The sequence below is a fragment of the Gekko japonicus genome, unplaced genomic scaffold (genome assembly GCF_001447785.1).
Source record: "Gekko japonicus isolate JY-2015 unplaced genomic scaffold, Gekko_japonicus_V1.1 scaffold3962, whole genome shotgun sequence".
Classification (NCBI taxonomy): Eukaryota; Metazoa; Chordata; class Lepidosauria; order Squamata; family Gekkonidae; genus Gekko; species Gekko japonicus.
In genome coordinates, this window is record NW_015164779.1 from 91048 (window position 1) to 105783 (window position 14736).

Consider the following 14736-nt stretch of genomic DNA (forward strand, 5'->3'; position numbering starts at 1 on the left):
ACCACTTCGGTGGGAAGGTCACAGTGTTCCGTGCGCCTCGGTGTTTAGTCATGCCGGTCACAGGACCACAGAAACGTCTTTGGACAGCGCTGGCTCTTCGGCTTGGAAACGGAGATGAGCACCGTGACCCTAGAGTCGGACTCAACTGGCTTTCGAGCAAGGGAACCTTTACCTTTACCTTTTTACCAAACCAAGGCCTCTACTTGGACAGCCCCGGCTAGCCTGCTCTTGTTATCTCTTGGAAGCTAAGCAGGGTCGGCCTTGGCTAGTATTTGAATGGGAGAACACCAAGGAATACCAGGGTCGTGACACAGAGGCGGGCAATGGCAAACCACCTCTGAAATGTCTCATGCCTTCAGAATACCACTGGGGTTGCCATAAGTTGACTGTGACTTGATAAGAACCAGGGCTCTTTTTATAGAAAAAGCCCAGCAGGAACTCATTAGCATAATGGGCCACACCCAACAGCAGGAACCCATTAGCCTATTTGGCCACACCCCTGCCAGCACAGCTCATTAGCACATTAGGCCCCACCCCCATGTTACCAGAAGTGTGGTTATCCAGCCACACCCACCTTTTGCTTCTTATTCTCTTTACCTTGTTTGTTGTCAAAACCCAGGGCCTCTTTTTTTGTAGCAGGAACTTCTTTGCATGTTAGGCCACACACCCCTAATGTAGCCAATCCTAATGAGTTCCTGCTGTTGGGTGTGGCCTATTATGCTAATGAGTTCCTGCTGGGCGTGGCCAACTTGGGAGCCAGCCGGAACTCCGTTCCTGTGCGTTCCTGCCCAAAAATAGCCCTGATAAGAACATAAGAGACACACATAAGAGAAGCCAATGTTGGATCAGGCCAATGGCCCATCCAGTCCAACACTCTGTCACACAGTGGCCAAAAATACCAAGTGCCATCAGTGGGGCCAGTACACTAGACAGCACTCTCTACCACCATCACACCAAGATCATTTGACACAGAGTGGGGGGAAACCTCAAGTTGTTCCATCCCTGCCATTCGCTGGGACATTCAGTCTCTCCGACACCAGCTTAAGGAATCTTGGCCACCAAGACCAGAAGATTTTTTTTTAATTATTTTATTGGATTTCTAGTCCACCCTCCCCTGCACACCAGGGCTCAGGGCGGATTGCAACAATAATGATAAACAATCAATATACAATAATGTAAACAATTAAAAGCATAATACTATTAATTAATAAATAAGATACGTATAGGGTGCAGTCAGACGGCGTGCTGGGAGCGGTTTAAATTCCTCCGGCCCCGATGCGTTGTTTTTTTTAACCTGGAGAATCGCGATCACACTCACCTCCTTGCTCTGGATCGCTGCACAGCCACATTGCTCCCCGTCGTCCACACGTGGGAGCGTGCGTGGGTGTTGGTTTTTCCCTCTCTCTCAGTTTGGGCCTGTGCACATTTTCGCTGCCGTAACACTTCCCTTTAAATTTTAAAGGAACCCTTCTCTTTAAACGTTTACCCCGAAAATGGCCTCCGTGAGATCCTGAACTCGTCTCAACGCTAAAACTAGGCACTGTTTAAACATTGTTTTTTTAATAAGGCGGTGGCAGACTTCTGCCTATGCGCACACCGGCAATGCTTTTTTTTTTTTTTAAATGGTGGGCGAAAAGCGGAAGCCTCGGGCAGCTTTCGAGCGGGGAGGGGGTCTTAAATGTGCCACTCGACCCAATCTAGGACTAGATAGACAGACACAGGGCTGGTTTTTGTCTTCCTGTATTCGTGCCGTGCGCCTTGGTTAGTCATGCCGGCCACATGACAACGGAAATGTCTTCAGACAGCGCTGGCTCTTCGGCTTTGAAACTGAGATGAGCATCGCAACCCTAGAGTCGGATTCGACTGGCTTTCGAGCAAGGGAACCTTTACCTTTTACTTTTCCAATTCAGAGGGATGTCCCCTCTGCACGGCCCCGCAAACGAGTCTGCTTTAGGGCTGTTGAAATGGGTGCCACCACCAAAGAGTCTGTACTTAGGGCCGAGGGGGGTTGGGATGTGTCGTGGTCAGGGCAACAGATTAGCCGTCATTGCCGAGGAAACAGGTGTTGGTGGAATTATTCCCTCTGTACCGCCAACAGCTGTTCTAGCGAGCTGTAGCCCATGTGTACGGTAAGCGTGGTCGAGGCTTTTTTTGCGTGTGTCTAGCTTCACTTTGTTTCTTCATGTATGGAGTTTTAAAGGACATAGGAGGGATCTTCCGGAGACGGGAGTAAGCGTGTTCTTCATTGGAGGTGGCGTCAACGTCTGTCCTTCGGAACTTGATTAAATGGAACTCTGAAGGCTTCTGTCTCGGTTGAGTTGTCCGGCCGACACGTTTTGTGGGTTCTATGACCTTGCGTTCTACAGAGCGCCGGCTCTCTGGGAGTTTAGTGGGACCGCTCCGCCACAACTGGTTCCTTTCCTTCTAACCTCTGGTTATCCCTAAATGATGCACTGAGAGTGGGCCGTCCCATCCCAATACATAACGGATTTATTATAATACCCTGTCATGGTTTTTACCCGCTGACGGGACCGACTTCTAACAGCACGCATTCGGGGGTGGAACAAAGACAGGCGGCTTGCGGAGTTGGCAATGGATTATGCTCAACAAAAGCACTGTGGTGATTCATAACTGGCCAGGTATCACTACCCCGAACGCTCAAAAAAAACCAAGACCAGCAATAACAAGATTTTCTGTTGAAATGACAGGCAGGAGAATTTCGGGTAACTTGTTCCCCATATGCTGTCATAGTGGCAATGGAGTCTGGTGGCTTGAGAGCCAGTTTGGTGTAGTGGACTCTAATCTGGGAGAGCCGGGTTTGACTCCCTCCACATGCAGCTGCAGGTGTGGCCCTGGGTCAGTCACAAGGGCTGTCAGAGCTGTTCTATCAAGGGCAGTTCTCGAAAGAGCTCTCTCAGCCCCACCCACCTCACAGGGTGCCTGTTGTGGGGAGGGGAAGGGGAAGGAGATTGTAAGCCACTCCGAGAGATAGTGGTAGTGAAGGGTGGGGTATAAATCCAATCTCCTCTTCTTCTCATAAGAATATATGACGATCTCTGCTGGACCCAACCAGTGGTCCATCTAGTCCAGCATTCTGTCTCACAAAGTGGCCAGCTAGTTCCTCTGGAGGGCCAACAACATGGCATAGCAGCTGAGGCCTCCCCTGCTAAGAACACCAGAAGAGCCCTGCTGGATCCGACCAATGGTCCATCTACTCCAGCATCCTGTCTCACACAGTGGCCAACCAGTTCCACAGAGTGCCAACAACAGGGCTTAGAGGCCAAGGCCTTCATAAGAACATCAGAAGAGCCCTGCTGGATCCGACCAATGGTCCATCTACTCCAGCATCCTGTCTCACACAGTGGCCAACCAGTTCCACAGAGTGCCAACAACAGGGCTTAGAGGCCAAGGCCTTCATAAGAACATCAGAAGAGCCCTGCTGGATCCGACCAATGGTCCATCTACTCCAGCATCCTGTCTCACACAGTGGCCAACCAGTTCCACAGAGTGCCAACAACAGGGCTTAGAGGCCAAGGCCTTCATAAGAACATCAGAAGAGCCCTGCTGGATCCGACCAATGGTCCATCTACTCCAGCATCCTGTCTCACACAGTGGCCAACCAGTTCCACAGAGTGCCAACAACAGGGCTTAGAGGCCAAGGCCTTCATAAGAACATCAGAAGAGCCCTGCTGGATCCGACCAATGGTCCATCTACTCCAGCATCCTGTCTCACACAGCGGCCAACCAGTTCCTCTGGAGGGCCAACAACAGGGCAGAGATGCCGAGGCCTTCCCCTGATGTTGTCTTCTGGTGCTGGGATTCAGAAATTGTCTGTCTCTGAACGTGGAGGTTCTCTTCAGCCACCATGGCTAATTCCACATTTGAATCCCTCTGTGTGTAATGAGGGAAGCATTAGTGACCTGGTCGATCAATTGTAGTGATGCTATCTTTTATGGTGGGTTGCGGGGGGGGGGGCTTTGCGATGCTGAGAATGGCGGTTTGGGGGCCACCCCCGCTCTCTCTTTACTTCCCATCTCTTTCAGGTGCACCTCAAGGGTTCTTCTCACAGCTCTGCCACCAGGCGGTCATCGCCTTGGTGTTTCTGCTGACCATCCTCACCTTCCCGATTTCCGGCTGGTTCGTTCTGAAGGTAAGAGGTGGCGGACGGACAGAGGTCGAAAAGACATTTCAAGGGGCGATGCAGAGACCGGTGGCTGGCTTTAGAGCTGCCTCTGTTTCCGGCCTGTGCCTGAACCTGGGTTGACCTCCAGATCATGGACAGAAACCAGCACTGATATTCAATGCTCCTTCTAAGCCAGGCGTGGCCAGACTGTGGCTCGGGAGGTTGGAAACCCTGATTTAAACTCTGTTTTAAACTTTTCTAAAAATTGTTTCAGTGATGTGTACTTTTGGGACGGGAGGTTGATTTTAATGGTCACAAACGCCTAGTTAACCGAAGAATGCTTGTTGTCAGGTTAGGTTGATGAATGGAATTCATCTTGGATTAAGAAAATTTAACATCAAGAGCACCGCACTTTACTTAATGACTGTTTTATACTGTTTAATTATTGTTTTTATGTTGTTTTAGCCGTTGTTATGGCAATTGCCTCTGTTGTAGCCGCCCTGAGCCCGTTAGGGAAGGCGGGGTATAAATCTAATAATAAATAAAAAATTTAAATTTTAGCTTGCACGCTTTAAATTGTTAGTCACCTTTGGCGGCCCTTGTAAGGGCAGAAAAGCGGGGTATAAGTTTTGCAAATGAAATAAGTAATAATAATAACTGGGGTTCATCAGTAGTCTATTCTAACTTGGAATAGAGCAAGCAGATTGGATCGGAGCCGGACATGAAGGTTATCATTTCCTAGTTATGATATAAATTTTGACAAGCATAAAGAATGTATGGAGAATAAAAGAAACGCCATGCAGTAAATGTAAATTGTTGAGTGGGAGAATCTACTTCTGAGGAAGCCTGGAATCGAAATGAAGAGAAAAGTCGACAGCTTCGTTAATAATACAATACAACTGACGATTCTCTTATCTGTTATATGTACTTAAGCAACTATTTTGTATGTAGCACTTAAGATATTCATTTACTTGCTAAATTATATTTGCATATTACGGTTCCCCGGTTGATTTTGTAATTCTGATAATTTGGCAACTGGCAGGTCTCTTTGTATTTATCTGGAAATTGCCATTCTGCAGGAAGAACGAAAAAGCTACCTTGAGCCACGAGGAAAGGCGGGGGATAAATAGGCTTTCCAGCTCCAGGTTGGGAAATACCTGGACATGTGAGGGGCGGGGGCTGAGGAGGGCGGGGTTTGGGGAGGGGAGGGACTTCAGCAGGGTTTGGTGCCATAGAATTCAGGCAGCCATTTTCTCCAGGGGAAGCTGAGCCAGTTTGGTGTAGCGGTTAAGTGTGCGGACTCTAATGTGGGAGAACCGGGTTTAAGGCCCCACTCCTCCACTTGTACCTGCTGGATGACTTTGGGCAAGCCACAGTCCTATCAGAGCTGTACTTGAAAAACAGCAATTTCTAGCGCTCCTTCAGCCCCACCCACCTCACAGGGTGTCTGTCATGGGGAGGGGAAGGGAAAGGTGTTTGTAAGTCGCTCTGAGACATCTTTGGGTAGCGAAACCTTTGGGTAGTGAAGGGCGGGGTATAAACCCAATCTCTTCTTCTACTACTCTGGAGATCAGCTGTAATTCCAGCTCTTTGGAGTGTTGAACTTGGTTTTTCTTGGGGGGTGTCGCTGGACTCTTAACTTCGTTCTCACATCTCTTTGTTAACTCTTGAATGTACGAGCTAATTGGCTGCTATCTATTGATCCTACCAGCAGCCGCTCATTCCAATTTCTGCTTTGAGTGGCCTCTCCCAATGGCTTACACACATACCCTCTTTTTCCCTGTAACTCGCTTTTGAGGTTTTATTTCCCGTTTTTGTGTGAAGTGTGCTGTGCACACAAAATCTTACCCTGTTGGTCTCAAAGCTGCCACCGGACTCAAATTCCGTTCTGTTTTCTTCAGGGGAACTGATCGCTGTCGCCCCGGAGATCAGTTGTAACCCATGCTCCCTCTAAGCTGTGGAGTTTTGTGGGCAAAAAAATCTATTTTGTGAGCTACTGGAATTAAAGTCGTGAGTGAGCAATTTGGCTACTGCATAACTTAGTTTGCGCTGGAGCCATCCTTCCTAGGCTAAGACAAAAATCTGTGAGCCAGAGGCTAAAAAACTGTGAGCTAGCTCACACGAACTCAGCTTAGAGGGAACACTGGTCGTAACCACGGGATATCTCCAGCGACAACCGGGAGGTTAATAATATTGCCAGAGGGATCACAGCGTTTAAAACCAAGAAACAAGAACGTCCCCTGTGAAATGTCGTGCTACGAAAGTGAAGACGAAAGAATGTTATCATCGAAATAGATATTGTCATAATTGTTTCTAATATTTCAGGGCTCTTTTTGTAGCAGGAACACCTTTGCGTATTAGGCGACACACCCCTAATGTAGCCGATCCTCCAAGAGCTTACAGTAGCCCCTGTAAGAAGAGTGCTGTAAGCTCTTGGAGGATTGGCTACATGAAAGGTGTGTCGCCTAATATGCAAAGGAGTTCCTGCTACAAAAAGAGACCTGAATTATCCTAATCTGCACAGCCAGTCAGAAGCCCTGTCGGACACAGGCCCCACGTGGCCCTACCCCTGTGTCAGTGAACCATACAAAAACCCTTAAAAGGGGGAAAGTCCAAGAACAGTATTTCAGGGTCAAGTGAATCACAAACTGCACCGTGTCCAAAGCACAAACAGAATCTGCACAAGTGTTCAAAGTAGAAACGGGATGTGTTGGTATGAAGAATAATTCTCGAATCCCATCTTGAATTCAAGTAATTTTGGAGCACCGTATTTTTAATTGAATTGAACATAGTGTATTTTATATTGTTCTCATGCTGTTGTACTGTTTCAACATGGCCTCTATGCCTCTTGTGAGCCGCCCTGAGCCTTCGGGGAGGGCGGGATATAAATTGGGAAAAAATAAATAATTAAATGTGGCTTCCGGTGACCTCCCACGTTCCGGCGGTCAGATCCCGTCTTCGGTAAAGGAAACTGGCAGAGTATCAGGCCTGCCGTTATGATCAGGTATTTTCTCCAGTCTAAGCAATTAAACTTTCAGCGCCGACGTGCCCCCACGCTCTCTCGCTCTCTCTCGTCAGTCACGACCGACGAGAGAGATTGTGAACAACCTGGAGGTCGGCAGCCCTAGGTATAAACGGTTTAACAAGTAAGGCCTCCTTTGAGTTCACGCCTTGCCTTAACTTTGCTCTCCTCCCTCCTCTCCAGACAGTCCCAACCTATGAGCGAGTCATCGTGTTCCGCTTGGGGCGGATCCGAGCCCCCAAGGGGCCGGGCTTGGTTTTGCTCCTCCCCTTCATCGACCAATGGCAACGCGTGGACTTGAGGACCCACGCCTTCAACATCCCGCCCTGCAAGGTGAGCCATTGCTGTTTTGGAAAGAAAGGTGGGTGTCTGGTCGGGTTGCCAACTCCAGGTTGGGAAATTCCCGGAGGCTTTGAGGGCGGAGGCTGAGGAGCGTGGGGCTTGGAGAGGAAAGAAAACTCAGCGGGGACGTGATGCTCGAGAGTCCACCCTCCAAAGCAGCCATTTTTTCCTCTGGGAACTGATCTCTGTAGATTGGAGAGCAGTTGTAATTCCAGGAGATCTCCAGGCCCCAACTGGAGGCTGGCAACTCACATGTCAGCTCAGGGCCACCTGCATTTTCCTTAGGAGGAATGGGGATAGCAAAAAGGCTCAAACAAATTGAGCCACACGGAACTTGCAAGTACTTCACTGCCACAGGAAGTGGTGGCGGCTACAAGCATGGACGGCTTCAAAAGGGAATTGGATAAGCATCTGGAGCAGAGGTCCATCAGTGGCTATTAGCCACAAGGTATAGATAGGGGACGTCACTTCCGGGTGACGCGCACGTGGGGGTGGGGTTTTCCCCGGGCCCCGATTCCGGTGCGCCGGGAATCGGGGCTCCGAAACGGGGGATTCCCCGCCCCCCGGCTGCATTTGGCAGCCCTAGGCCTGATCCAACATTGGCCTCTCTTATGTTCTTATGTTCTTATGTTCTTGTGTACTTAAACAGGTTTGACTTTGTTGTCAGACCAGTGGTCCATCAGCCTCCCGTCTCACCCAGTGGCCAGCCAGTTCCTCTGTAAGGCCAACAACAGGCCGAGACCTTCCCCTGATGTTGCTTCCTGGCTCTGCGATTCAGAAGATTTAGTGCCTCTGAATGTGGAAGTTCCCCTCAGTCACCGTGGCTGGTAGCCATCGATAGACTTCTCCTCCATGAACCTCTCTAATCCCCTTTGAAAGCTGCTTATTCCTGTGGTCGTCACAACATCCTCTGGCAGCGAATCCCACATTTTCGTCACTCTCTGAGTAAAGCAATATTTCCTTTTGTCCGTCCGGAACTTACTGCATATCAGCTTCATTGGAAGCCCTCGAGTTCTAGTATTCGGGGAGAGGGAGAAAAAGTTCTCTTTGTCCACTCTGTACACCCGCGTAGTTGTATAACCTTCTATCATCGCCCCCCCCCCCCAACTTTGTCATCTCTCTTCTAAATGGTCGAATGAATGCAGCCGGCCCAAGTTCACCCAGCAGAGGGGGGAATTTAAACCCAAATTTGCAACCGGGTTTCCCAGATCCTAGCCCAGTGGTGGCGAACCTATGGCACGGGTGCCAGAGGTGGCACTCAGAGCCCTCTCTGTGGGCACGCGTGCCATCGCCCCAGCCAGGCCCAGACCGTCATTAAAGTGTCGAATTCTCTGCCAAATAATTTTAAGTAAATGAAAGCATTTGGGATTGCTTTCCTTACTTTGTTTGGATCATCTTAAGTTAATGTATGAGTCGTTTTTTCTAAAGTAAAACCTCAGTATTCAGGTTAAATGGCCGTGTTGGCACTTTGCGATCAATAAGTGGGTTTTGGGTCACAGTTTGGGCACTCGGTCTCTAAAAGGTTCGCCAACACTGCCCTAGTCCAAGACTCTAAGCAGTACCCCGCGCTGGCTTCCACCCGAAATGTGTGATCGACAGTTCGGCATTCGTTCTTTCGGTCTCTGCAGCTGACCTCGCAAGACGGAGCGCTGGTGTCCGTCGGAGCCGATGTCCAGTTCCGCGTTTGTGATCCGGTGCTTTCCGTCATGACCGTGAAAGACCTCAACATGGCGACACGGATGACCGCTCAGAACGTCATGACCAAGATTCTGCTGAAGAAGTACCTGCGGGAGATCCAAACGGAGAAGCTGCGGATCAGCGACCAGCTCTTGGTAAACCCCCGGGTTGTCGCCGAGACATCGGATCCCGCCTTCTGCCCAGGGCTTTTTTTGTAGAAAAAGCCCAGCAGGAACTCATTAGCATAATGGGCCACACCCAACACCAGAAACTCATTAGCATATTAGTCCACAGCCCTGACAGCACAGCTCATTAGCATATTAGGCCACACACCTATGTTAACAGAACTGTGGTCATCCAGCCACACCCACCTTTCCCTTCTTATTCTGTTGACCTTGTTTGTGGTCAAAACCCAGGACCTTTTTTGTAGCAGGAACTCCTTTGCATGTTAGGCCACACACCCCTAATGTCGCCAATCCGAATGCGTTTCTGCTGTTGGGTGTGGCCTATTATGCTAATGAGTTCCTCCTGGGCGTGGCCAACTTGGGAGCCAGCCGGAACTCCGTTCCTGTGCGTTCCTGCCCCAAAATAGCCCCGCTTCTGCCTTTTTTGGGGGGGGGGCCACTGGAAATAGCAGTGGCCCCTGGGTTGAGGAACCACTCTGTCAGGAAGTTCCTCCTGATGTTCAACATTAGGAGGAACCTCCTGACAGTTAGTGCAGTTCCTCAGCGGAACGGGCTCCCTCGGGAGGTCGTGGGCTCTCCTTCTTTGGAGGTTTTCAAGCAGATGCTAGATGGCCATCTGACAGCAATGCTGATTCGGTGAACTCAGGAAGATCATGGGAGAGAGGGCAGGAAGGGTTGCCTCAGTGCTTAGTTCTCGTGGCCCTTTCTTACATGCCCAGGGAAAGGCCAATCGCCACTTTGGGGTTTTATCCAGGTCAGTTTGGCCGGGGATCCTGGAGGGTTTTTTGTTTGTTTTTTTGATAGCTTCTGGACATGGAGCAGGGGTTACTGGGGGTGTGGGGGGGAGGTATTTGTGAATTTCCTGCATTGTGCAGGGGGCTGGACTAGATGACCCTGGAGGTCCCTTCCAACTCTATGATTCTATGAGCTGGTTTGAGCGGTGCTCTTCGACAAACCAGCAGTGATATTTTACCACAGCAGGGGTGATCCTGGGAAAAGGGACCTCAACAAGGGCATCGCTTCCTGCCCAGTCTGCTGTGTCCCCATCCCACCCCCAAGAGACGGAAGACGATTTCATATAAAAGTATGGTTGGGAGTTGGGACCAGTGTTCCCTCTAAGCTGAGTCAGTGTGCGCTTGTTCACAGTTTTTTAGCCTCCAGCTCACGCATCTTTGTCTCGGCTCAGGAAGGATGGCCCCGGAGCAAACTAATCCATGCAGCAGCCACGTTGCTCCCTCACAACGTTTAATGCCAGTAGCTCACAAAGTAGAATTTTTGCTCACACTTGGCCACAGCTTAGAGGGAGCATGGGTTGGGACCCTGTTTTATCCATTGACGACGGTGGTACAAAGTATTGGCTTGGATCCCATGGTAAATCTCTGCTCACAGAAGGGACCTCAACTGCACCCTCCCGCTGCAGCCCCCCAAAAGACCCCCAAATTCCTGCTCCTTGGGCACAGTGGACCCTCAGGAGTAGAATGAGGGGGAAGTCAGAGGTCTCCAGTGGGAGTGAGGAACTGGTGAAAATACCCCTATCAGTATCCAAGCCATTATGGGCTGATGACAAGCCTGCAGCCAGGGTTTTGTGGCTTGTGGGGCAAATTTTTCCCCCTCGTGGGCCTGAAGTTCTCAGTGCAGAAGGAAAAGCCATTGAGCCAATAGAAAGCTGTTGCCAGGGCAGACCTCTGAATTGCAAGTTGTCAACTGCTTTAGATGACAGTCCGCAGCTGCTGCAAGTTAATCACTTCTTGCCAGCCGAAGCAACAGTTCTGAGAACCGACCGCTTCCGCGCATCATTGAGAAGACCCAAACAACCAATACTTGGGGCAGTCTGTCTATTGTGCTTGTTTTGTCCTTCCTCGTTTCTAGCTGGAAATCAATGACGTCACCAAGACGTGGGGCCTTGAGGTGGACCGAGTGGAACTGATATTGGAGGCTGTGCTGCAGGTCCCCCCGGAGACGGTGGCGGGAGCTACCCACAGGATGAACTCCGTCACTGGGATGCAAGGGCTGGATAACACCATTCAGCAGCTGGCCCTTCACATCTTTGGCAAGAGCTTAGGCACAGCAGGGACCAGCCCCAAGGGACCTCTCGATACAGGTGATCATCTGTCGATAACCCAAGCCTGACCAAAAAAGAAATAAGAAACCCTGTGTCCCTGGTAGTGAGTGAACTGAGGTAGACTTCCCCTGACAGTGGAAGCTCTCTTAGCTATTTAGACCCCATGAATTTGGCTACTCGTCAGTGTGGCAAAACAGAAGCTCCTCTTCCCCATGTTTGCTCATTTACTGCTTGAAGTGCCTAGATTAGCTTCTAAATCAGGTGTCCTGGGGCCAGGTGGGGCTTTTGCCAAGCAAGGCTTCTGACTGGCCATTGGAGATTTGATTGGCAGATTTTGAAAACAATGTTGCTTCAGCAGCAGCTGCCTCCGCTACACAAGGATCTTCACTGTGTGGTTGGTGGCAAACTGGGGCAGCCATTTTGGGGCTGGCTCTGCGTCCTGCGGCAGCCATTTTGGGGCTGGCTCTGCGTCCTGCGGCAGCCATGTTGTGGCTGGCTCCGCCTCCTGCGGCAGCCATGTTGTGGCTGGCTCCGCCTCCTGCGGCAGCCATGTTGTGGCTACCATTCTGTAGCTGTGCCCACCACACTATGTCAGACTTCCAAAGGTGCCCACAGGCGGGGAAAGGTTGGGGACCTCCGGCCTAATCCTTTTCTTACAGTTGCCTGTATCCGTGAGCCTTGTCCTATCTTGTCACACTCTGTTCCAGAAGTTAATACTGTGGTACGCGAAGAAACTACTTCCCTTTCCTCACGCGGTGCCACCTCATGTTCACTTTGGGGAGAAAGAAAGCAGGTAGTTGTCTCTGGCCATGATGAGATCCGAGCACAAGGTAAATTCCTCCGTCCGCCACCTGGGTTTCGTCATCTCAGGGGGCATCGGGATGGATGGCCAGTGTGGAAGATACTGTGACTGAGGAGAACAGCATTCAAATCCCCCACTATGCCACAAAACACACCAGTTCGACCCTGGGCTGGTTGCTGTCTCTCAGCTGAGCCTACCTTGCAGGGTTGTAGTGAGGACCAAATTGAGGAAGGGAGAATGGCATCTGCTGCCCTCCTCTTCTTTTAGGAAGGGGCGGGTTAAATACGATATGGACAGTTTCGCATGGTTTTGGCTCAAAGGGATCGGCCGTAGCTCAACAGCCGAGCGCATATTTTGCACATGGAACAGTTCAGTCCCCAGTTAAAAGGAGCTCAGGAGAGATGAAGAGGAAGAGTAAACCAGTCACCAGGAAGAGTAAACAATGTGACTTGGGACTTCGTATAATGTAGTTTCATAGGTCGGGTAAGAGAACATCACACAGTTGAAAGAAAGCAATGAATAGAATGTGACGTTGGTTGCTTTTGCCAGAAGTCCCTGAATGCAACAAAGTCCTCAATTCCTGATTGTTTGTGCCTCTCCAACCGGAGAATCACTATTTCCAGGAGTCTCTGAATTCCACAAAGTCGACTCCCGGATTACTGATTGCTTATCCCCTTAAACCTGGGAATCATCGTTTCCAGGAGTCCCTAAATTCAACTATGTCAAACACTCCTGATTGATTAAGGCCCTCCAACCTGGAAATCGCTGTTTCCAGGAGACTCTGGATTCAACAATATCCCTGATTGTTTATGCCCTCAAATTGGGGGATCGCTCTTTTCAGGAGTCCCCGGATTCAATAGAGTTAAAGATTCCTGATTGTTTATGCCCCTCAAGCCTGGGAATCACTGTTTCCAGGAGACTCTGAATTCAACAAAATCCCTGATTCCTGATTGTTTATGCCATCAAAGCTGGGAATCACTTTCCCCAGGAGTCCCTGAATTCAACACTGTCAAAGATTCCTGATTGTTTATGCCCCTCAAGCCTACGAATCACTGTTTCCAGGAGACTCTGGATTCAACAAAATCCCTGATTCCTGATTGTTTATGCCCTCAAATTGGGGAATCATTCTTTCCAGGAGTCCCTGAATTCAACACTGTCAAAGATTCCTTATTGTTTATGTCCCTCAAACCTGGGAATCACTGTTTCCAGGAGACTCTAAATTCAACAAAATCCCTGATTCCTATGCCCTCAAATCTGGGAATCACTCTTTCCAGGAGTCCCTGAAGTCCCTGAATTCAACACTGTCAAAGATTCCTGACTGTTTATGTCCCTCAAACCTGGGGGTCGCTGTTTCCAGGAGACTCTGGATTCAACAAAATCCCTGATTCCTGATTGTTTGTGCCCTCAAATTGGGGAATCACTTTTTCCAGGAGTCCCTGGAGTCCCCGAATTCAACACTGTCAAACATTCCTAATTGTTTATGCCCCTCAAGCCTGGGAATCACTGTTTCCAGGAGACTCTGGATTCGACAGGCCCCTGACTCCTGATTGTTTATGCCCCTCAGACCAGGGAATCCGTCAAGATCAGGCTGCCTTCAAATGTTTCTTTGAGGGGTTTTGTTGTTGTTCTTCCTTCCTCTGGCTCCTTAAAACGTTTTTATCTCCCCCCCCCCAGTGGAACGTGTGGAGGTACAGAGCGAAACTGCCCCTATCAACAGGACCATGGTCCAGGACATCCGGAAGCACTTCGATCCCGAGGAGTTCCTGCTAAGCGTGGATGAACACCTGTCCGAGTCCTTAGTGAACCAAATCCGAGCTTGCTACCAGTTCAACATCCTGCTGCCGAGTGGAGAGCAGAATACCTATTACATCGATCTCTCCACAGGTCAGTTGGTTTGAGCCATAAGAAACTGGGTGAGCAGAAACGCAGGCCTGGAAAGCTCTAAGGGTTCGAGTTCGCAGTATCTGAGGGCCCTCTTCTCCTGGATTACCTTTCCCAAGTCCTCCATGAGGGAAGTTTCAGGAGGGTAGCCATCAGGGGTCATTTCGTAGAAAAAGAGGTGCAGGAGCTCATTAGCATAACTCATTTGCATACGCCACACCCCCTGACATCAGCGGAAGTGTGTCAGAAGGCAACACCCACCGCTCAGGCTCCACTGGACTGTTTTGGATTGCTAGCTATTGGGGGGGGGACGTGCACATCTGTCCTCGCAGAGGAGGGAGAGCTTGTACCTGAATAAAACTTGGTCTTAAAGGTGCCACTGGACTGTTTTGGATTGCTAGCTATTGGGGGCTGGGGGAACATGCAGATCTGTCCTTGCAGAGGAGGGAGAGCTTGTACCTGAATAAAACTTGGTCTTAAAGGTGCCACTGGACTGTTTTGGATTGCTAGCTATTGGGGGGCAGGGGAATGTGCAGATCTGCCCTCGCAGAGGAGGGAGAGCTTGTACCTGAATAAAACTTGGTCTTAAAGGTGCCCCTAGACTGTTTTGGACCAGGGGGCCGGGGGGGGGGCCCTCTACAA

At 50.0% G+C, this 14736-nt stretch overlaps 1 protein-coding gene across 2 annotated transcripts in view; it reads left to right on the plus strand.

The window, feature by feature from the left end:
- STOML1 (stomatin like 1) overlaps positions 1–14736 on the plus strand; it is a 17628-nt gene that overhangs the window by 1513 nt on the left and 1379 nt on the right. Inside the window, exons 2-7 of one of the 2 annotated variants that reach the window (XM_015409733.1) lie at positions 4044–4150; positions 7329–7478; positions 9116–9319; positions 11219–11450; positions 12119–12241; positions 13888–14097. In XM_015409733.1, the coding sequence (XP_015265219.1) occupies positions 4044–4150; positions 7329–7478; positions 9116–9319; positions 11219–11450; positions 12119–12241; positions 13888–14097 (1026 nt within the window). The remainder of the gene's footprint in view (positions 1–4043; positions 4151–7328; positions 7479–9115; positions 9320–11218; positions 11451–12118; positions 12242–13887; positions 14098–14736) is intronic. The other variant, XM_015409734.1, reaches the window with a different exon arrangement.